This window comes from Hyperolius riggenbachi, chromosome 7, assembly GCF_040937935.1.
Source record: "Hyperolius riggenbachi isolate aHypRig1 chromosome 7, aHypRig1.pri, whole genome shotgun sequence".
Classification (NCBI taxonomy): domain Eukaryota; kingdom Metazoa; phylum Chordata; class Amphibia; order Anura; family Hyperoliidae; genus Hyperolius; species Hyperolius riggenbachi.
In genome coordinates this window covers 111,887,010-111,911,429 of record NC_090652.1, presented here as the reverse complement: position 1 = coordinate 111,911,429, position 24,420 = coordinate 111,887,010, and the positions used below count along the sequence as shown (strand labels likewise).

General features: G+C 42.1%; 1 protein-coding gene across 1 annotated transcript in view; it reads left to right on the top strand.

Moving 5' to 3' along the window:
* Nucleotides 1–24,420, top strand: part of UNKL (unk like zinc finger) — a 154,870-nt gene that overhangs the window by 49,922 nt on the left and 80,528 nt on the right. Inside the window, exon 3 of the mRNA XM_068247311.1 lies at nt 17,925–18,101. Coding sequence (XP_068103412.1) covers nt 17,925–18,101 — 177 coding nt within the window. The remainder of the gene's footprint in view (nt 1–17,924; nt 18,102–24,420) is intronic.

Below are 24,420 nucleotides of genomic sequence, written 5' to 3'. Positions count from 1 at the left end.
CCCAGGGCTGTGAATTTGGCACAAAAATCATCCGACTCCTGACTCCACAGTCCTGTTCTCTACTTATGTTTTTTATTTCTAGGTTAGCATGGGAGTCACTTGTTCTTTAAAGGGATACTGTACAGGGGGGTCGGGGGAAAATGAGTTGAACTTACCCGGGGCTTCGAATGGTCCCCCGCAGACATCCTGTGCCCGCGCAGCCGCTCACCGATGCTCCGGCCCTGCCTCCGGGTCACTTCTGGTATTTCAGACTTTAAAGTCTGAAAACCACTGCACCTGCGTTGCCGTGTCCTCGATCCCGCTGATGTCACCACGAGTGTATAGCACAAGCCCAGTATGGTCTGTGCCTGCGCAGTACGCTCCTGGTGACATCAGCGGGAGTGAGGACACGGCAACGCAGGCGCAGTGGTTTTCAGACTTTAAAACCATTAGAAGCCCCGGGTAAGTTCAACTTATTTTCCCCCGACCCCCTACAGTATCCCTTTAAGCATTATACTTGTTGGCTAGGGTTTTCATAGTCAAACAGAGCTACAGTAGGCGTGGCAAACTGCTGGCATTTGTCCCTGTAATTTTTTAAAATTTTTTATCCACATCAGCATTTTATCCCACAAATGAGTGATTATATGGGGCATGTCCAGAAGCAATTCAGCGATGTTGTCTGAGGTAGTTGACATTTTGGACATTGTGGCTGATAACCTGTGAGAGAAACTTTGTGTGTGTTGAAGACATTTTTGCACTATGAGCCACAGATTTTATTCTCCTAAGGTTTTATTTATTTATTTTTACCTCTGCATCTTTGCATGTTATGTGCTTCCAAGTCATGCATCTTAAAGAGGGATTGTCAGCCACAAAATCAATTTCCATTTACCCATTGCACTGTGTTCATTACCCTTACCCTGCATTGCAAACACTCAAATCTAATCAGAAATGTTTCTGCTGTAGTAAATTTTTTCAGTCATACTGGCTCTATTTGGTACATTGACAATGAGAAGGAAGCTTGCCATCTCCCCTCCCACATTTTTGCTCCTCGCTGATTGGCTGAGGGCAGCTCGGTGTTACATAAGGGTGAAATCTGATCTTGCTGTGCTCACATGTTTTCAAAGCAAGATGGCTATGACAGTGCAGAGTCTAGGAGGAAAAATGTAAGGGAGGAAATTGCATCAGGATTGGCTGAGGGGTTCAAAATGGCAAATGTTAAGAACAGAGTTCTCTTTATTTACTACATAAAGTTCAAGGAAATTGAAATGTGAACTGTACAATGTATCTGCTATGTAAGTAGAACAAGAAGTTATCCACTTACTGTATATTTGTGTGTATTGCTTTTTTTCCTGGCATAGTATGGCTGACCCTGCCACTTCAATTTGTCTTTGCTATAGATTTGAAACAGCCAGAGTTTGATTTCTAAAGGGTGTCCTATTTCGTTATCCTTGCAAATTTGCTGTGTTTGGTATCTTTTTTTTTTTTTTTTTTTTCCCTGCAGTAGGAGTGAATTTGTGTATAGCTCAGAAAATGGTTTGCCTGACTATAATCTCTCTCCCTCTCCCTCTCTCCTATGGCATAGTCTAGTTACTCCTATTCTTTCCCATCCTTAGAAGCCTTTAGGTGCTGGTTGCCAAGACAGCCAAAACAGCGCAGAGTGTACCGCCATAGGCTGTGATGTGAATTACGACTGTAGTGGAACTCCGACAGTAATTCTCCGCCTTCAAAAGATTGAGCCCAAATTACCATAAAAACAGTGTAATTTGCCCAGCAGAAATAGCTGACAGCCAAATTGCATCTTATCCCTGAGTTCACTGTGGCCTGGAGAGGAAAGGATTATTCATGCCGCCGGGACTTTTGCAGGAGCAGGGTTAGCTGTTTTCGGCTTTGCTCTGAGCCCAAATTTCCCGGCGCCTTAATTACTTGCATTGGGAGCTACACTGAGTATCTCCAAAGGGATTAGAAAAGGGGAGGCTGCAGCGCATCATCCGATCAGCCGAAAGGATAATTGGCTGTAGCTTACCTTCCCTGCAGGATCTTTACACTAGCAGGTGCAGAAAGAGAGCAACCAAAATTGCCTCTGACCCCTCTCACCCAGCTCACTCCATCTTCCAGCGCATGCCTTCAGGAGTAAGATTCCGGTCAATCGCTACCAAAACCTCTAGACACAGGAACAGTTTTTTTCCTCAAGCGGTAGCCATACTTAATGCTGAACCACGTTAGAGCTGCTAGGACTGAAAGTAATCGGCACAGAACTAAACATGAACAATTCTCACATTGCTTACTGCCACTATACTTATAATGTCCTTAACTTGTAATATTCACACTGTCTGTCCTTGTATTGTTTTTGTTTGTGTTTGTTAAGCAACTGCCAAGACAAATTCCTTGTAGGTGCAAACTTACTTGGCGAAAATAAATTGATTCTGATTCTGATTCTGATATATATTTTAGGATCTGATCTGGTGGTTGAGTTAAACTTTTTTCAGAGATTTCACCATGTTATTACGGGGTCCGTTTTAAATGATTTTTAAACTATTGGTGGCCAGTTTAGATTTCAGCCATTTTGTGTAATTTCATATGGACTTAGTACATAATATCTTTAGTTCTCTCTAGATTTAGCAGTAGCTTTGACGTATTTTTATTTTGAACTTCTCTCTTTTTGGTATTAAAGTTAAGCTTGGGTACAAAATCACACACTTAAAGAGGAACTCCAGCCTAAACAAACATACTGTCATTAAGTTAAATTAGTTATGTTAATTAAAATAGGTAATATAATCTATTACCCATACGGTTTTAAAAGAACAGGCAAACGTTTGATTTCATGATGGCAGCCATCTTTTTGGTTAAAAGGAGGTGACAGGGAGCATGAGACACAGTTCCAACTGTCCTGTGTCCTGAGCACCTCTCCCAGTTGCTAGGCAATGTGAATAACATAGGAAATCCCATCATGCTCTGCACAGCATCCAGGGAAAAAAGCCTGGGCTTTTTTTCTTTGATGGGTGGAGCTTAGCTAAAAATGCAGCTAAAAATGATGCTTTGGTAAGACAAACAAAGTCCTGATGCTGGGAAACTGTTAAAGAAACACCAAGCCTTTTCAGTTCTGCTGAGTAGATTTTTAGTCCGGAGGTTCACTTTAACTAAGTAGAGGGAAGCATCTGGATCCTATTGAGGCTTTCCTCGCTGTCCTCGGGTACCTCATAGCTGAGCACGAGCATGGCCGTGTTCATGTGCCTGCAACATGGCCATGCTCATGCCAGAATAGGAACGCAGAACGGATCAGCTCGAGGGTCCCAAGCAGTGGCGGCGGATAGCAAGGAAAGCCTCTTGAGGATAATGAGGCTTACCTCCCCCTTAGGTAGGAGTGAGTTTCTGAACCCAAGCTTTGGCTCAGGTCCTCTTTAACATATCCTATTATTAGAAACCAGTGGCTTCTGGTTTCGGCGCCTCATGTGAGCAGTGGCAGGCAACGGCGCTTCAGTCCTCACCTGGCCTCTGCAGCTTTGGGAGCTCTGTTACGAAAACGTACACCATTGCATCCGAGGTCTTGAACTTAGTACATAATTTCCAAGACCTATCTCTGCCTTCTGCCATGTCTCCCTGGAGGACACCAGCTCTGGTCTCTCCTCTGCTGGTCAGAGGGCCCACCTCCTTAATCCCCATGGCTTCAGGTGGCTCTGTATTCTATTGATGCTGGAGAAGACAATGCTCTACACTGTATGGAATAGCTGGAAGGCATCTGTATTGGAAGCGTTCTATCTTGAGTTCAGGCTATGGCTTGATCCATCAGGGCGATTGATAGGTGAGGGTGACTTTACGTTACTATGCAAGTTAAATGATCCCATTGTATGGGGGGGGGGGGGGGAGCTATATCCCGAGGGGAGTGTAAATTTATTGTTAGAAGTTACTATCTTAGTCTTCATTCTGGTACACAGGAGAACATAGTTCTGTATATGATAACATATCCTGTTTTTCCCCCACTTCAGCAGCGTTTTTGCTGAATCCCATAATGGGTTTATATCATGCACATATTATTTGTTGGTATCTGCGCCTCCCACCATCCTTTCTTCATGGCTGCTTGGGTGGCATCATCACACTGGTGCAGTTTAAATTAAATCCGAGCAAGCAAAAGTGGAGCAATTGCCCAAATCATTGGTTCGTTCTGATTGGTCACTGAGCAACAACTCTACTGTTGCCCCCATTGTAATCCTATTTTCCTTGCAATTATTTTAATAAATCCTTCTCACTGTTCAGACTGCAATGGTGGAAGGCACACGGTGGCGTAGTGGTTAGCTCTCTCGCCTTGCAGCGCTAGGTCCCTGGTTCGAATCCCAGCCGGGGCACTATCTGCAAAGAGTTTGTATGTTCTCTCCGTGTCTGCGTGGGTTTCCTCCAGGCACTCCGGTTTCCTCCCACATTCCAAAAACATACGGATAAGTTAATTGGCTCCCCCTAAAATTGGCCCTAGACTACAGTAATTACACTACATAATATAGACATATGGCAATGGTAGGGATTAGATTGTGAGCTCCTTTGAGGGACAGTTAGTGACAAGATATATATATATATATATATATATATATATATATATATATATATATATATATATATATACTGTACAGCGCTGTGTAATATGTCGGCGCTATATAAATACTAAATAATAATAATAATGTAATTTTCTGGTCTGGTAAGAATGCAGTCTATAGCACTTATGGTCTGTTCTGCAGCCAATGGCCAGTGTTATGTTCCTTAGTCGGTATTGGCTGTTCAAGGAGATTTTACAAAGATAACTACCACAGAATGCCTGTGTAGCTATAGGAAAACCTTTCTGCTGGGAGTCGGGCATTTAAAACAGCTTTTCAGTTTTGTTTCACTTGAACCGTGCTTTGGGCCTGTGACATTTGGTGCAGCAAAAATGCTGCTGTTTGCTCATTCATAAAACCAACGTGGAAACTTGGCAGTCTATTATTGCCTTGTTCTCTATTAATTTACCTGATAATTAGAGCAAACAGCAGCTGTTTAGAGGTCGTTGAACTTGCGTCTAGCTTGCATGGTACGAGTTCTATTTTACTTTTGCTAACAGATTTCCCTGGGCCAATGTTTTTAACTTAATCCTTCAGCTAAAAATGGCTGCAAACAATAGCCTGCATTAATCTTCACAGCAAATGTAAATACAGCGCCACACATTTCACGTTCTGCTCAGATATGGAAAGGTTCACATGTGACTGGTATGCTGTAACAAGCATCTGTCATCAGTCCCTTTACTGCTTCCCTCTGTGCCTCCATATAAACACCAAGGCTCAGAAATATGTTGCTAAGCCTCTAGGAATGGTTCACCTTTATTTTTACTTTCACGGCGCAGACCAAGTTAAAAGAAGATGCTTGGCAGCCTGCCATCAACAAGCTAATTCTCTGTTGCCATGACAGCATTGATGTGAGGAAAATAAGTACCGCTCCATCGACACTCACCTGTTTAAAAAGCTGATGTATAATGCAAGCCGCTTCTAGCTGGCAAAATGATTCCTGTTGGCTTTTTGTGTTAGTGCTTTTTAGAAAGCTGCTACCAGAGATTCTGAAAAATTCTTGGAAGCGTCTCCCTGGCCGAGTAAGCAGGGCTATTATGCACTGCAGATAGACAGCTGATACCCCACAGGCTGCAGATAGAAAACAGATTCAGCCATTTAACATCTCCCAAGAATGTGGAATCCAGCAGGCAGGTAAAGTGGTTTAGATTTTCATCAATGTAATAAGCCATAAACTGGTAAATGCCATATTCTCAACGGTGTTTGTAGCTCATGATGCTTTATGACTCTGTTCTGGACTGTATGCTATACAAAAATATTTAAAGTTAATGAGAGATAAAGCTCCCTCCATGTACAGTAGTTTACCAAATATATCAGTGGGAACATTAAGAGAAAACGCCTACCCTGCTCTGTTTCATCCTTTACTGCTCAGCCTGCTTCTAATAAGCCCTGATAAAATCCCTGACTGAGCTTTCAGTCTGGCTTTGCTCAATCATTATAGCAGAGTCAGATCCACAAGGGGGCAGGCTTGGGCTTGGGCTTGAAAAGACATCAGAGAAGACAGACCCAGCTATAATGATTCCTGAGCAAAGCCAGATTGAATGCTCAGTCAGGAATTTTATCAGGGTTGATAACAAGTAGGCTGAGCAGTAATCAGCCCTGATAAAATTCCTGACTGAGCATTCAGTCTTGCTTTGCTCAGGAATTATTATAGCTGGGTCTGTCTTCTCTGATGTCTTTTTCAAGCCCAAGCCTGCGCCCTTGTGGATCTGACTCTGCTATAATAATTCTTGAGCAAAGCCAGACTGAATGCTCAGTCAGGGATTTTATCAGGGCTGATTAGAAGCAGGCTGAGCAGTGAAGAATGAAACAGAGAGCCGGGTCGGTGTTTTCTCTAATGTTCCCACTGATATTTATGGTAAAATACATGAGGGTACTTTGTTTCTGGTTCACTTTAAAGAGTTCTGGGCTTCTGTAAATGTCCTGTATGTATTTTTTTTTTTTTTTTGTTGAAATTATTGAAATTCTTCTTCTTAGGTTCTTTTACACCTTTACCAATTTAAAGCTTGCAGACACATTAACCACTTCCCAACCACAGGTTGTTTTTTTCCCCTTACAGAGAACCTGAACTGAAAATAAAAAGTCAAAATAACCATACACAGGTCATACTTGCCTCCTATGTAGTCTACTACTCAATCTCTTTCTCCTCTTTTGCGTCCCATTTATCCACTGTGATCAATGGATTTCTCCGTCCTCCATTTTAAAAATGGTCATTACCCCCTAACAGCTTCCTGGTCTGTACACTGTTAAACTGTAATATCACCCACTTGAGCCATAGGGAAACATGGACATTACATTGCACATTCAGTTGTAACTGACAGCTGCTGACATATAACTGACAGCAACTAGTATATTTCTGTTCTGACAAAATCTTGTCAGAACTGGAAGGGATTACTGTAAGAAGAAAATGGTGAGCTTCTGAGAGGAATGGACGGTGAGGTTAGTATGCAATATTCATTTGCAGGTACATTGTTTTTATTATAAATAAACCAGAGCAATTTTCACATCATGCTCCTCCCATTCATTCACCAATAACTTTATTATTACTTCTCACTCTAAAATGATATATATATATATATATATATATATATATATATATATATATATATATATATATATATATATATATATATATATATATATAATTTTTTTTTTTTTTTTTTTCCGCAAAAAATTAGGCTTTCTTTGGATTGTACTTTTTGCTAAGAATTATTTTATATGCATTTTAAATGGAATATAAGAAGAAGAAAAAATAATTCTTTCGGCCGTTAGTTTTAAAATAAAATGTGCTTTGACAGATAAAGCCCACACGTATTATTTGCCCATTTGTCCCGGTTATTACAATGTTTAAATTGTGTCCCTAGTACAGTGTATGGCAATATTTTATCTGGAAATAAAGGTGTATTCTTTCCGTTTTGTGACTTTATTTATTTTTATACTAGATCAGTAGTTCCAAGCTTTTATTTGCAAAATTAACCGTACTCTACATTCACGACATGCATATTAAAAAGTCCATTAAGTTAACTATATATTTTTTTTATTTTAAATGGTGCCATTTTATTTTTTATTTTACAAGCGTTTTATTTTGGTAACAGGATAGAGATGTAAGGGGTTAAAAATGTATAAAAGAAATGTATGTCATTTTATATAGAAAAGCGTGTAAGGGTGCATTTTTACTTTGTGGCCACAAGATGGTGCTAAGCTTAATTGCTGAGTACTGTATAATCAGTGGTCCCCAACCTTTTCTGGCCCGGGGACCACTTTCTGACCAAATTTTTCTCCGGGGAATGGCGGGGGGGGGGGGGGGGGGGGTGTTTGCGCGACCTAGTGGACAGTGTCGTGCGCAGCGGGTTATGGGGGGGAGGGGGGCTGGGGTGCGGCTGCGTACCTAGCATAGTTGCCCCAGTATAGGGAGTTTAGTTGCCCCAGTATGGCTAGTATCGTTACCCCAGTATAGCCAGTATAGTGCCCCAGTATAGCCAGTATAGTGCCCCAGTATAGCTAGCATAGTGCCCAGTATAGGTAGGTAGTGCCCTAGTATAGTGCCCAGTATAGCTAGTATAGTGCCCAGTATAGCTGGTATAGTGCCCAGTATAGCTTCCTAGTATGGGTAGGTAGTGCCCCTCCACGGCCGCCGCTCCTGTTAGCTTATCATGAGCGGGCGGCCGCTTGTCCGATTAGATTCCCCCTTAGCCGCTCTCCTCAGTGGCATCTCCTATTACAGCAGCGCGCTCGGCGGCTGCTGTGATGAGCAGGAAGCGGTACAGCGGCATCGCCGTTACCATAGGAACCGCTGTACCGCTTCCTGCTCATCACAGCAGCCGCCGAGCGCGCTGCTGTAATAGGAGATGCCACTGAGGAGAGCGGCTAAGGGGGAATCTAATCGGACAAGCGGCCGCCCGCTCATAAGGTAACAGGAGCGGCAGCCGCGAGGAGGGCAGGAGCGAGAGGCCAGACCTACCGCGGACCGGTGGTTGGGGACCCCTGCCGTACGGCACACCAGGCAACATCCGCGGAACAGCGGTTGAAAAACACTGCTGTATATAGTACATCGGAATTATTAAGTGTAACGGTTTCAGTTTCACTTTGTGAATGAAATGCCGGCCTCTCGCTGACACCGGCTCTCATTCATCACAGGCACTGTATTCGGGTTTGGGAACAAGTTCTCATTCATTGATGACTGAACGGTGGGATTCCGATGCAAACGAACGGCAGCAGTGCGACGATCGGAAAGGGCGATGTAAAAAAACACCTTTCTCTATGAAGATCTTGGTGCTGCCTCTTAAGTGAATTGCCTGTTTAGAAGTGTTACAGTCAAAGTATACGAAGGGCAGGCATTGTGTAGAATTCCTGAATCATTTCAGGCAAAGTATGGAATGCTTTCTTTCCTTTCAGCATATTATGTGCCTTTCCTAGATTTTCTAAAGCGTGCCTAAAACAAAGTACCTACCAGAAGATGGATTGGGGAATCTGAGGGGGATGAACGATTGTTACCCGCTCCTTCTTTTAAGAATTGTTACCATAAATACAAATGATGGGACATGAACGGGCATTTAAATGATAGTGGTTATTTGTGCGAGATTCAGTGGTTCTCTGAACAATTGCTCATTCAGTGATCCGTTGCGATGATCATTCAATTCAATTGGTGCGGGTAGCCGGACGTCTCCTAACTTTGTTTAACAAATCTTTGCTAAACGATATTGTCAGATATCGTGAAAGCAATTGTTCATCGCAAAAAGTTGTCAATTGCATAACAAGTATGTACTTTTAGACCTGTTTACTGTAGATAAAGTAGAAAATGGAAGGACATGATGAAAAGGAACAGTGTCCACTTTCACTGGACTCCTTTCCATCCACGTTCCTGCATTTTGCTGCTTTCTTCTGCCTTGTCACTTTTCTTCTGTCATCTTTTGCATTGTTTCCGCCGCTGCTCAAGTTACCTCTTCTGCTACCGCTGGAAACAACTGCCACAATAGTGATGGGAGCCTCAGCAGAAGCATACTGCTGGGGCTCTTCATTGGATTGAAACAAACCAACAAACCTCTCTTACTCAAGGTGTTCACCTGGCTGATTTTCCTGCCTACTTGGCTGTCAAAATGAAGCCCCCAGCAGTCAGATGATCGCAGACTTAAAGGGAACCTAAGGTGAGAGTGATATGGGGGCTGTCATATTTATTTCCTTTAAACAATACTAGTTGCCTGGCAGTCTTCCTGATCCTGTGTCTCTAATACACTTAGCCATAGACCCTGAACAAGCATATGCAGATCAGGTACTTGAACTCGGCTAATTTGAGTTTTTCTGGATTGGCCATATGCTTGTTCCAGGGTTTTGACTCCGACACGAAGTATGCCAGAAGATCAACAGGACTGCCAAGGAATTGGCATTGTCTACAAGGAAATAAATATGGCATCCTCCATATTCCTTTAAGCTATGTACACACTCTAGATGAAATGCGAGCATGTTTGCTTCTATTGAGGGCATTGTTCTCACCACTAAACATAACATGTAGTTAGCAGTGCACAACATAACCTGTTGTTAGCCTGCAAGTTGGCGTTTGAATAGCCTCGGCCCTGCAATGTGACACGAGGGATTGGATCTTGATCCTTGCAGGCAACATACCTTGCATGTATGTACAAGGCTTTAATCTATTATGTAGTATTGCAAAGCTAGGAACACTCTACAAGGGGCCCAGCAAAGCTGTAAATCTCTTTTGGAGGGAGTGAGGGATGGGGTGGTTTGGTGTTGCCAGAATTGGGCTAGAATACAGGGGCAATGGAAAGATGGGACATACTTTGTAAAGCACTAAAGGATTGTAGCAAAGTATGAGACACACAGGAAAAATTCACCACACAAATGTGGCACTAGATTTGCCACACTAAAATTGTAGCATGTGTTACCCCTCATTATTAGCCACACTCATTTTTGATGACCCCACCCAGTTAAAATAATCTTCTGAAGAGAGAAATGATCTGGATAGGGACATGCAGGAGACCATTTGTTATGAGAAAATATACACTGTTGTGACTGTGATTAGGAACCCATACTGTCTTAATTGAGTCTGTTTGCTTCATCTGGCTAAATCCTCTCAAGACTAGGAATGTTTTTATTTGAATCAGTAGATTAGCAGTGGCCAAGACACTATTATGCCACTGGTCTTACCTTTTTGACAGCTTGCCCTGGCCAAAACATTATTGTCACTGGTCCTACCTGCTATGTGAGGCCCAGTGCACACCAAAACCGCTAGCAGATCGTCAAAACGCTAGCGGTTTTGGGAGCAGAGAGCAGATATTTGGCCGGGTGCACACCAAGTGTATGCGATCCACCAGCCGCATCAGCCAGTGAAAACGCTTGGCTATTGTATTTCAATGTGTGGTGCACACCGGCGGTTTGAGGTTTTTTAGCAAACCGCAAACGCGCAGCAGGAGGCGCGTTTGCGGTTTGCCAAAAACCTCAAACCGCCGGTGTGCACCATCCCATTGCAATACATTAGCCAAGCATTTTTCCAGGCGGATGCGGCCGGCGGATCGCTCCAAAAACCGCTCGGTGTGCACTGGGCCTCACAGCTTGCCTTTGCTAAGACACTACTATAGGGAGTACAGAATTATTAGGCAAGTTTTATTTTTGAGGAATAATTTTATTATTGAACAACCATGTTCTCAATGAACCCAAAAAACTCATTAATATCAAAGCTGAATATTTTTGAAAGTAGTTTTTAGTTTGTTTTTAGTTTTAGCTATTTTAGGGGGATATCTGTGTGTGCAGGTGACTATTACTGTGCATAATTATTAGGCAACTTAACAAAAAACAAATATACCCATTTCAATTATTTATTTTTAACAGTGAAACCAATATAACATCTCAACATTCACAAATATACATTTCTGACATTCAAAAACAAATCAGTGACCAATATAGCCACCTTTCTTTGCAAGGACACTCAAAAGCCTGCCATCCATGGATTCTGTCAGTGTTTTGATCTGTTCACCATCAACATTGCGTGCCGCAGCAACCACAGCCTCCCAGACACTGTTCAGAGAGGTGTACTGTTTTCCCTCCTTGTAAATCTCACATTTTATGATGGACCACAGGTTCTCAATGGGGTTCAGATCTTGTGAACAAGGAGGCCATGTCATTAGTTTTTCTTCTTTTATACCCTTTCTTGCCAGCCACGCTGTGGAGTACTTGGACGCGTGTGATGGAGCATTGTCCTGCATGAAAATCATGTTTTTCTTGAAGGGTGCAGACTTCTTCCTGTACCACTGCTTGAAGAAGGTGTCTTCCAGAAACTGGCAGTAGGACTGGGAGTTGAGCTTGAATCCATCCTCAACCCGAAAAGGCCCCACAAGCTCATCTTTGATGATACCAGCCCAAACCAGTACTCCACCTCCACCTTGCTGGCGTCTGAGTCGGACTGGAGCTCTCTGCCCTTTACCAATTTAGCCACGGGCCTATCCATCTGGCCCATCAAGACTCACTCTCATTTCATCAGTCCATAAAACCTTAGAAAAATCAGTCTTAAGATATTTCTTGGCCCAGTCTTGATGTTTCAGCTTGTGTGTCTTGTTCGGTGGTGGTCGTCTTTCAGCCTTTCTTACCTTGGCCAAATATGCTTAATTGGTAGTAGACTTTCGAGCCTATACAGCTTGCAGTAAGACGACATGCATAAAGAGGATAATGTGGTCAAAATACTAATCTGCCTAATAATTCTGCAGTCCCTGTATGCCACTGGCTCTACCTTTTGTGTTGTGTGACAGCTTGCCTTGGCCAAGACACTATTATGCCATTAGTCCTACCTGTTGTGTGACAGCTTGCCTAGTTGTACGTGGCGATTTGTTGGGATACATTGTACTTCATTCTCAGCATTATGTGTGGGAGATTATGATTACATTGTTTAAGGTCAGTGGACAAAGGATGCTTTAAAATGTGTGCACTCAATACAATAGGTCTTTTCAGTATTTTCTTTGTTTACTTGGAAGCTTGAAGAGTCCAATATGCGTTTTTAAGCTGATGAAACATTTGTTCTGTGTTTCAGGGTTGTAAAACTTTAATTCTGTTTCTAATTTTTATTTTTTTAATATTTTGTTTTAACTTGTAAGCCTTTTTAAGTATTTAATACATCTGTGATCCATGCATCTGTCATAAATGTCTATTTTTGTCCCTGGTTTTTGCACTTCTTGTCTATGCTTGTTAGTATAAAACATTCACGTTTAAAAATGCATGAATTCATGTACTGTAGACTTCAGCAGTCGGTCGGTAAATTGTAAAATCCAAAATGATGTAACTGTTGGCATTAAAGGGGAACTGAAGTAAGAGGTATACGGAGGATGACAGTTATTTCCTTTTAATCAATACCAGTTGCCTGGCAGCCCTGCTGGTCTATTTCTCTGCAGTAGTATCTGAATAACACCAGAAACAAGCATGCAGCTAGTCTTGTCAGCTCTGACTTTAAAGTCTGAAGCACCTGATCTGCTGCATGCTTGTTCAGGGGCTTTGGCTAATAGTATTACAGGCAGAGGATCAGCAAGGCTGCCAGGCAACTGGTATTGCTTAAAAGGAAATAAACATGGCAGCCTCCATATACCTCTCTCTTTAGTGCCCCTTTAACAGAGGAGTCTGAGGTCTGGAACCCACTAGCAGTGAATTACTAAGCAGATGTGATTTGAAAAGCTCTTACTAATGTAATGCTATGGGTGTGATCCCACTTGAGCCGTGTGATTTTTATAAAAATCCCCCATAGCATTGCATTAGCAAGAGATTTTTTTTTTAAATCACTAGAGCTTACAAAAGGCTGCTAGTGGGTTTTGAGTACTCAAATTTTTTTTAAAGCAGAACTTCAGCCAGAGCTGTGCGATGGCATGCATGGAAGTGAGTGTTAGCAGGGTTGTCACATGCACTGAATATTGGGGTGCCAGTACACGTGACATCTCCCAACAGGAAGGAGAGTGAACCGGGGGGGGGGGGGGGGGTTTACACTGGAGTGTTGGGACAGCCGCACAGCGGGACGCCGCCATAAAGAGAGGCTGCAACCATCCAGGGCCCCGGATGCATCACTCATTATACTCTAGCATACTCTGTGGAGTTTGTAAGTAGATCGAGCATGCATAAGCGTGGATGGAAACTATTTTAGAGGCAGGTTGCACTATGATCTTTCTTTTATAAGTTTTTATTGAGGAATGAAAGTACTTTTTAGGGCAAGTGATTGTGTTGTGGATCACTGAAGAGCCAGGTGATACACAAGAAAGTTGAGCGTAAGATCCACCTGTACCTGGAGGTGGCACCCATCTGGTGAGCTTCCAGGAGCATGGGATAAGGGGATTATCACACTGTGTGCAAGCACTGAATGACACTTATCACTGGAGTTTAATGCAAAGTGAAGCAGTATTATACTATGTGAGGATTGTCTATTTGTAGGTTGGGAGACACAAAGGAGAGCGCAGTGGATTTAAATGCAAAAATGCACTGAATAGGATGCTGTTGCTAAATCCCAGCAGTTGAAATAATGATCTCCTGGTTGTCTACCATTGGATGCTCTCCTATCCCAATTCATCTTTGCAGCTACCTACAGATCCAGTTAGCTGGTTGAATAAAGATTCTCATAGATGTTAGTATGGTTGGATATACATCTTGGGAGCTTGCAGGCACAGAAGTTCTGGTACCATGAACTCTGCCCTTTCCTGAATACATGAACCTGGAAATCTTGGCGCAAACTGCACCACAAGAGTGTCGGCGGACCTATACTTTGGCCGGCCTGTATTCACATCTTTGTGAAAAACTCACTAGGCAGCAGGTCCTCTCATAAGACTTCCATAGAGCATAGTATTTGTTAATCGTGTCCTTTTAGGACCAATTTGACAGATTTTTTTTAAAAAAAGTGTATTTTTAACCACTTCATGACAAAGGACGTGTATACAGTGGTGTGAAAAACTATTTGCCCCCTTCCTGATTTCTTATTCTTTTGCATGTTTGTCACACTTAAATGTTTCTGCTCATCAAAAACCGTTAACTATTAGTCAAAGATAACCTAATTGAACACAAAATGCAGTTTTAAATGATGGTTTTTATTTAGTGAGGAAAAAAAACTCAAAACCTACATGGCCCTGTGTGAAAAAGTGATTGCCCCCCTTGTTAAAAAATAACTTAACTGTGGTTTATCACACCTGAGTTCAATTTCTGTAGTCACCCCAGGCCTGATTACTTCCACACCTGTTTCAATCAAGAAATCACTTAAATAGGAGCTATCTGACACAGAGAAGTAGACCAAAAGCACCTCAAAAGCTAGACATCATGCCAAGATCCAAAGAAATTCAGGAACAAATGAGAACAAAAGTACTGTAATTGAGATCTATCAGTCTGGTAAAGGTTATAAAGCCATTTCTAAAGCTTTGGGACTCCAGCGAACCACAGAGCGCCATTATCCACAAATGGCAAAAACATGGAACAGTGATGAACCTTCCCAGGAGTGGCCGGCTGACCAAAATTACCCCAAGAGCGCAGAGAAAACTCATCCGAGAGGCCACAAAAGGCCCCAGGACAACATCTAAAGAACTGCAGGCCTCACTTGCCTCAATTAAGGTCAGTGTTCACAACGCCACCATAAGAAAGAGACTGGGCAAAAACAGCCTGCATGGCAGATATCCAAGGCGCAAACCACTTTTAAGCAAAAAGAACATTAAGGCTCGTCTCAATTTTGCTAAAAAAAAAAATCTCAATGATTGCCAAGACTTGTGGGAAAATACCTTGTGGACCGCCGAGACAAAAGTTGAACTTTTTGGAAGGTGCGTGTCCTGGTAAATCTGCCGTAGAAGTAACACAGCATTTAAGCAAAAGAACATCATACCAACAGTAAAATATGGTGGTGGTAGTGTGATGGTCTGGGGTTGTTTTGCTGCTTCAGGACCTGGAAGGCTTGCAGTGATAGATGGAACCATGAATTCTACTGTCTACCAAAAAATCCTGAAGGAGAATGTCCGGCCATCTGTTCCTCAACTCAAGCTGAAGCGATCTTGGGTGCTGCAGCAGGACAATGACCCAAAAGACACCAGCAAATCCACCTCTGAATGGCTGAAGAAAAACAAAATGAAGACTTTGGAGTGGCCTAGTCAAAGCCCTGACCTGATTCCTATTGAGATGTTGTGGCATGACCTTAAAAAGGCAGTTCATGCTAGAAAACCCTCAAATAAAGCTGAATTACAACAATTCTGCAAAGATGAGTGGGCCAAAATTCCTCCAGAGCGCTGTAAAAGACTTGTTGCAAGTTATCGCAAACGCTTGATTGCAGATATTGCTGCTAAGGGTGGCCCAACCAGTTATTAGGTTCAGGGGGCAATTTCTTTTTCACACAGGGCCATGTAGGTTTTGAGGGTTTTTTTTCTCACTAAATAATAAAAACCATCATTTAAAACTGCATTTTGTGTTCAATTATGTTATCTTTAATGGTTAACGGTTTTTGATGAGCAGAAACATTTTAAGTGTGACAAACATGCAAAAGAATAAGAAATCAGGAAGGGGGCAAATAGTTTTTCACACCACTGTATATACGTCCATTGTATTTGTGGCCAATGCGCCACCAGTTTGTTACTAAATTTGGCACATATGGTATAGTTTTAACCATGACGAGTTGTAGAATACATTTTGGTGTATCTTACAGCTTGGACCCCCGTCAGATAAAAAATAGGTAGGGACAAACTCAATCAAAACATATAAATTCATTTTCAAAATTATGATCAAACTTGGGAAAGTTGTAAGAAAACTACTAGAGACATATATGGTAACATGTTAACTGGGATAAGTAGTAGAATACAGTTTAGACAGTTTTTTTAGGCTGCATTTCCACATGTGCGGTGCGAATCGCCGCGGTAAAAATTCGCATGTGGATTTCACATGCGGGTCTATGTGAATTTTCATGCGAATTCGCATGGATGACGATGTATACGAATTTAACCATGCTGGTGTGCTTTTCCATTGTTTTTCCATTGCTTTTCCATTGTTTCTATGAGAATTCGCATGAAAATTCGCATACCCAAACCTCATGCACATTTCCTATTAATTACATTGTATGCGATTCGCATAGCGGTATGCGATATGCGATTTCTGATGGCTCTGCCATGCGAATTTTTTCTGCACAGAAAAACGCAAAGGAATCCTGCCATGTGGAAACAGTCCCATTCACTTGTATTGCTATGCGAATTTGCATGCGAAAAACTCATGCGAATTCGCGATAGTGGAAATGGGCCCTTAGGGTTGAGGTCCATGTCTTGTGTATTCATTTTAGGCACAAACTGAATCTAAAGCAATTAAATTTATACATATTCTGCACCAAAATAAGACTTGTAAAATGATAAAGTTACAGAATCTGAAAGAAAAAAAAATATTGTTACCTTAGGAACATGGCTTTTTAAATCTGTATGCCATGAGGGTATATTACTATTATTTTTGCAAATAAGGCCTTGTAATCATCGATAGTGTATAATGAGAAAGAAAAAAATAAAAGAACAGAAAAAGACACCTTTCTTTCCAAATAAGATATGTCACCATACATTGTGCAAGGAGCAAAATATAAATATTTTAATAACCAGGATGAATAAGCAAATAAAATTTGTGGATTTAACGTATAGTTAGCACTGTTTATTGTAAAGCTATACTGAATGTGAATAGAGAAATAGTGGTTTTTTTTTTCTATTTTTTCCTCCTTCTTTTCTCTTTAAAATGCATAGAAAATAAGGTAATTACAAAACAAAATGATCACATGCTAAAAGCCTAATTTGTCCTGAACAAAACAATATATAGATAATTTAGGTGTGATAACTAGTAATAAAGTTATTGGTGAATGAATGGGAGCAGCGCCGATATATGAAAGTTGCTCTCGTCCTGAAGTGGTTAAATAAACATAGGCTTTCTGTGCACCCTTTCACTGACGGGCTGCAAGAGAGGAGGTTCGTGAAATATATTTGAAAGAAGTGGGGACCTGTTTATAATCGCCATGCTGATAGCAATGTCTTTCCTGTGAAATTCCCCAAGCTGGAGTTGTGACCAACCAGTATTACATTCTCACACATGGGAAAAGTGAGAACACATTTCTCACTAAGTAGAGATGTAACAGGCAGAACAGGATTGTGTAATAATGCAAAAGTTATATAGATATTGCCCCGATTTTTGGTAAGTTTGAAATGTCGCAATGTTTCATCTCCTATGTAAAGCTTCTGAAGAATTCAGTACTGGTTATTTTTAGAATCCCGGGGGGAAAAGCTGAAGGACTGTAATGGATTCCTACCCCCTCCTGCTCTAAGTAATACCACAATCAATGTTGGCATTTTTCTTCCTTCCAGACTGTAAGTAGCACCTAAGTGCTTTTCTATTCTCTTTCAGTTGTCCTTACTTGCATCGGACAACAGGTGACACAGAAAGAAAATATCACTTACGATATTACAAGACCGGTACATGTATTCATGAAACAGATGCGCGAGGACATTGTGTAAAGAATGGACCCCACTGTGCCTTTGCCCATGGTCCTCATGACCTGCGACCTCCTGTCTACGATATAAGGTAATATGTTTCTTATTGTGGCATTTCATGTTTTAGAACTATAGTACTGTAATTAGTTAATAATGCACGCCTAAAAAGTGGTATGCTGTAGCTCCACAGCCAATCGTTTTTTTTTTTTTTTTTAAATCAGGCTGAGTAGTGTTGATACTAGCTGATAGGTTTCCACACTTAACGTATCATATTGTACCTGTCCTTTCCCCTGAACTTTTTTTGCAATCTGATTTTGGACACAAGGGCAGGATGGGGGCACCCAAAACTTCAAAATTGGGTGTGAAAATGTATATAGGTTGTCCCAACTTACGAACGCCCGACTTATTGACTCCCCTATACGATCGGCATGGATTCTGTGTTTCCATGGGAAATAGTAAAAAAAAAAAAAAATTCAAATTGGACTTGTAGTAGATTGTAGTTTTTGAGAAAATCTATTTTTTTCAAAAATCCAAAGAAAAAAATTGCTATTAAACTTGTATAAGCAGGTACAGAGGGCAGCTGTCACACAGGGAGGTACAGGGGGCACAGAAGAGGTACAGGGGACAGAGAGGACAGAGAGGGCACAGTGTTCAGACTTAAAGGGATACTTAAGTCAAGGGGCAAAAATGAGTTTAACTCACCTGGGGCTTTCCTCAGCCCCCTGCAGCCGATCGGTGCCCTCGCAGCCCCGCTCTGATGCTCCTGGACCTGCCGGCGACGACTTCCGGTTTTGCCGTCGCCGGCCGACAGGCACGGGAACGCGAGTGATTTTCCGCGTTCCCAGCCATAATATCGCCCCCTATGCTGCTAGCTAGCATAGGGGGCGATATTATGGCTGGGAACGCGGAAAATCACTTGCGTTCCCGTGCCTGTCGGCCGGTGACGGCGAAACCGGAAGTCGTCGCCGGCGGGACCAGGAGCATCAGAGCGGGGCTGCGAGGGCACCGATCGGCTGCAGGGGGCTGAGGAAAGCCCCAGGTGAGTTAAACTAAATTTTGCCCCTTGACTTAAGTATCCCTTTAAGAACAGATTCAGGTTAAGAACAAACCTGCAGTCCCTATCTCATTTGTTAACCGGGGACTACATGTGTATATAAAAAGTAAAAAAAAAAAAAAAAAAAAAAAAAAAAAAAAGCATCTTACCTCACCAGATGACCGAACACCAAAAAGCTAATCACGCCTGAATAAATATTGTCCCAAAAATACCTTTTTGGGTGTTCTGTCATCTGGAGAGGTTAGATGCCTCTTTTTTTATTATTTTTTTTAATCGTTTTATATATAATTTTCACATCTAATTTTGAATTTGTGGGCGCCTCTACCTGTCCCCCCCCCCCCCCCCCCCCCAACCCCTTTTGTGTCAATTACTCCTCCCCAGGAAGTATTAGCCGTTAGTTTTCCTTCTATCCATAACTATATGAAAGATCAGAGGAGTGCGACCATCCAGTTCGGGTAGGACTTGGAATACTGAGCGGGATTGTGATTTTCCCGCAGGCGATATACACTGCCACTGCAACCCACCTTTTGTGAGTATAACCACTAAAAGAATTTTGAGCACCACTAAACACCCCATGATACTGCACCATTAAAGAGAACCCGAGGTGGGATTTTATTATGCTAGTGGGGCACAGAGGCTGGTTGTGCACACTAACACCAGCCTCTGTTGCCCCATGGTGTGCCTCCAAGACCCCCCTGCGCGCCGCTATACCTCCCGCAGTGCTGGCGACACGCAGCGTGTCGCCAGCACAATGTTTACCTATGCGCTGTCTGTCAGCGCCGCTCCCCCGCCTCGTCCGTATCGGCGCTACCCGCCTGTGTCCCTTCCCTCCCGCTGATTGGAGGGAAGTGACGCGGGCGGGTAGCACCGATACGGAGGAGGCGGGGGAGAGGCACTGACAGACAGCGCTTAGGTAAACATTGTGCTGGCGACACGCTGTGTGTCGCCAGCACTGCGGGGGGTATAGCGGCGCGCAGGGGTTTTTTGGAGGCACACCATGGGGCAACAGAGGCTGGTGTTAGTGTGCACAACCAGCCTCTGTGCCCCACTAACATAATTAAATCCCACCTCGGGTTCTCTTTAAGGTCCTGGTCTCTCCTTGTCATACAGGTAATTGAAGCTCCTCCTTTAAAGGAAAGCTGCAGTGACCTCCACTACCCTACACTGTTTCGGACTATGTCGGACATTGGCTGTTTCCTTTATAAGTCCAGTGTCAGACTAAAAAGTAGCTGCTGCTAGATGGTGCTGTTGGCAATAAATATCCAGCAAAGCATCATCCTTTTCAGATCAACATGTCGGCTACTCTGATTGCTGTCGGCCCTATCTACTGCTGCTGCATTTGGGCTTACTGCAGTAGTGCTGCTGCTGGATCTGAGCCACCTTGGCATTCTCCAGCTGCCAGTTTACACCGTCTGCCCTCCATCCCGGTATGTACAAAGCTAAGATAGGCTGTCAGAGAGTGTCAACGTTTTTGTACTATTTTTGAGACACTGCATTTTTGCACAATTTTTTTGATATATTACATAAAGTCCAGTACTTATTGCAACATAGATTATATGGGTATAGTGGAACACCCGCTACATGGACTGTACTTTTTTGCCTTTACGTTTTAAAGGACATTACCCACAATATATATTAACAAGAGTGTGGCTTCAACAGGCTGTATACTGTACTGGTTTAGGGCTCAGCTTTTGACATGGGATTTGAATCCTGGGTAGGGTCAGTACTTATTCAGTAAGATGTCCTTGGGCAAGACTTCCTAACACTGCAGGGTGGCCCTTTGAGCGCACCCTTAGTGGCTGCAGCTCTTGAGCGCTTTGAGTCCAATAGGAGAAAAGCGCTATATAAATGTTAGAATTATTAACTGACCCCACAATCCCTCTCCCCCTTTCATGGCAGGTATTGGCTATGGCTGGGTGTAAACAGGCTGCTATGAGAATCTCTGGACTGGTAAAAGCAGATATTTTCATTTTTCATGTTGCAAAACACTACAGTGTTTTTTGTTTTTGTTTTTAACAATACAATTTTTTATGCATGATTAAATTCAAATAATGATCCTATAATAAATACAGAAAACTGTGCGTGACCAGAAATGTTAAAATACAAACTGCATAGGGATGCAAATTGCTGCACAAAATAGAATTACAGGTCCTTCTAAAAAAAATAGCATATTGTGATAAAGTTCATTATTTTCTGTAATGTACTGATAAACATTAGACTTTCATATATTTTAGATTCATTACACACAACTGAAGTAGTTCAAGCCTTTTATTGTTTTAATATTGATGATTTTGGCATACAGCTCATGAAAACCCAAAATTCCTATCTCAAAAAATTTACATATCATGAAAAGGTTCTCTAAACAAGCTATTAATCTAATCATCTGAATCAACTAATTAACTCTAAACACCTGCAAAAGATTCCTAAGGCTTTTAAAAACTCCCAGCCTGGTTCATTACTCAAAACCGCAATCATGGGTAAGACTGCTGACCTGACTGCTGTCCAGAAGGCCATCATTGACACCCTCAAGCAAGAGGGTAAGACAGAAATTTCTGAACTAATAGGCTGTTCCCAGAGTGCTGTATCAAGGCACCTCAGTGGGAAGGAAAAAGTGTGGCAGAAAACGCTGCACGAGAAGAGGTGACCGGACCCTGAGGAAGATTGTGGAGAAGGACCGATTCCAGACCTTGGGGGACCTGCTGAGCAGTGGACTGAGTCTGGAGTAGAAACATCCAGAGCCGCCGTGTACAGGCGTGTGCAGGAAATGGGCTACAGGTGCCGCATTCCCCAGGTCAAGCCACTTTTGAACCAGAAACGGCGGCAGAAGCGCCTGATCTGAGCTACAGAGAAGCAGCACTGGACTGTTGCTCAGTGGTCCAAAGTACTTTTTTCGGATGAAAGCAACTTTTACATGTCATTCGGAAATCAAGGTGCCAGAGTCTGGAGGAAGACTGGGGAGAGGGAAATGCCAAAATGCCTGAAGTCCAGGGTCAAGTACCCACAGTCAGTGATGGTCTGGGGTGCCATGTCAGCTGCTGGTGTTGGTCCACTGTGTTTTATCAAGGACAGGGTCAATGCAGCTAGCTATCAGGAGATTTTGGAGCACTTCATGCTTCCATCTGCTGAAAAGCTTTATGTAGATGATCTCATTTTTCAGCACGACCTGGCACCTGCTCACAGTGCCAAAACCACTGGTAAATGGTGTACGGACCATGGTATTACTGTGCTCAATTCCCCTGCCAACTCTCTTGACCTGAACCCCATAGAAATCTGTGGGATATTGTGAAGAGAAAGTTGAGAGGCGCAAGACCCAACACTCTGGATGAGCTTAAGGCCGCTATCGAAGCATCCTGGGCCTCCATAACACCTAAGCACTAGTGCCTCCATGCCACGCCGCATTGAAGCAGTCATTTCTGCAAAAGGATTCTCGACCAAGTATTGAGTGCATAACTGAACATAATTATTTGAAGGTTGACTTTTTTTTTTCAAAAAACACTTTTCTTTTATTGGTTGGATGAATTTTTTGAGATAGGAATTTGGGGTTTTCATGAGCTGTATGCCCAAATCATCAATATTTAAACAATAAAAGGCTTGAACTACTTCAGTTGTGTGTAATGAATCTAAAATATATGAAAGTCTAATGTTTTAGTACATTACAGAAAATAATGAACTTCATCACAATATGCTAAGTTTTTGAGAAGGACCTGTATTTCAGTGTGCTTTTTGAGAACTTTGCATCAGATGTCCTGAGATTACCTACAGCAAATGTAATACTGCAGGTGGCAATCACAGTGTGGTATTAATGGAGGTTTACAGGTCTGATAGTAAAGGATTTTTTCCCCCTCACCAATAGGTATCCTTTTAACTACCCTAGTGGTCCTGACATACAAGGGCTTAACAAATATTTTATATTACACTTACTGTCATGTGAAAAAACATAGGACACTCCATTAAATTTTCAGTCCTTTATAAAGAAATGTTCACATATGTGTCTAATCTTGTCTTTATCTATGGAAAATAAAGTGATTTAATTGTAGGTAAGCAACAAAACAAAATAGATCAACCAAAATGTGTATTCTGAGGAAAACATTAGGACACTCTAGCCACTTCTATCTGGTGCTGCTGCCATATATACTAGTCTTTAACATTCATCTGAGGACAATTTGCCCACTTCTCAATGCAGAATTGTTTCAACTGTGAGATGTTTCTTGCATGTACATCCTGTTTCAAGTCACCTCACAGCATCTCAGTGGGATTTCATTCGGGCACTCCAGAACTCTCCATTCCTTAGTTTCCAGCCTAGATTTGGTGGATTCACTAGTATGTTGTGGGTCATTATCATGTTGCAGGGTACAGTTCTGCTTCAGCTTTAATTTTCTTACAGATGGTCTCATATGTTCCTCAAGCACCCTCTGATACACGGTGGAATTCATGGTGGATTCTGTGATGGTGAGCTGGTCAGGACCTGCTGCAGCCAAGCATCCCCAAACCATGACACTTCCACCTCCATGCTTCACAATTGGTATGCGGTTATTTTCCTGGAATGCTGTATTTGGTGTATGCCCAACATGTCCTCTGTTCTGGTGTATGTCAAAATAATGAAATTTTAGACTCCTTTGTCTAAAGTACATTATTCCAGAAGCCCCGGTCTTGTCTATTTTCTCTAGTTGTCCAGTCTTTCTGATTGTATAGGCGTTCACTTTTGTATAAATGGTAGCAAGAGCCTGTTGTAGGTCCCATGGTGACATTTTAGGATTTTTTTTTTTTTTTTGAGACTTCTTTTAGCATCTTGCCATCTGCTCTTTGGGCGTATGTTCTGCCAGACCATGGGCATGTTGGCAATTGTTTGGAAAGTCTTACACTTGTAAATGGACAGTGGAATTACAGATTTAAAATTCTGTTCATCTTTTTAAATCCCTTGCCAGACTTGCAAGCTGCTGTAATTTTGTTACCGAAGCCCTCAGATAGCGCTTTTGATCTCCTCATGATGTTCACTCTCACATCAGCAGCCAGGAGCACACCAAACTGAGGTCTCTTTTTTTTCAGGAATGGCCAAACTGCACGTTTCTTGAGCAGTTCAGCTGCCCAACTGCTCGCCACAAGCGCCGTTACACTGCAATTACATGCAGGTGAATGGCAGTATTCAGTAACACCATGGCCTCAATTCATTAAGCTTTATCAAACACTATATCAAACGTTTGATAATTTACCTCATGGGTAAAATCTGATTTTGAATTCACTAAGGTGTTATATATTTATTGAATGTTTTAATGATAAAACGTTCAATAAATCTATAACACCTTAGTGAATTCAAAATTAGATTTTACCCATGAGGTAAATTATCAAACATTTGATA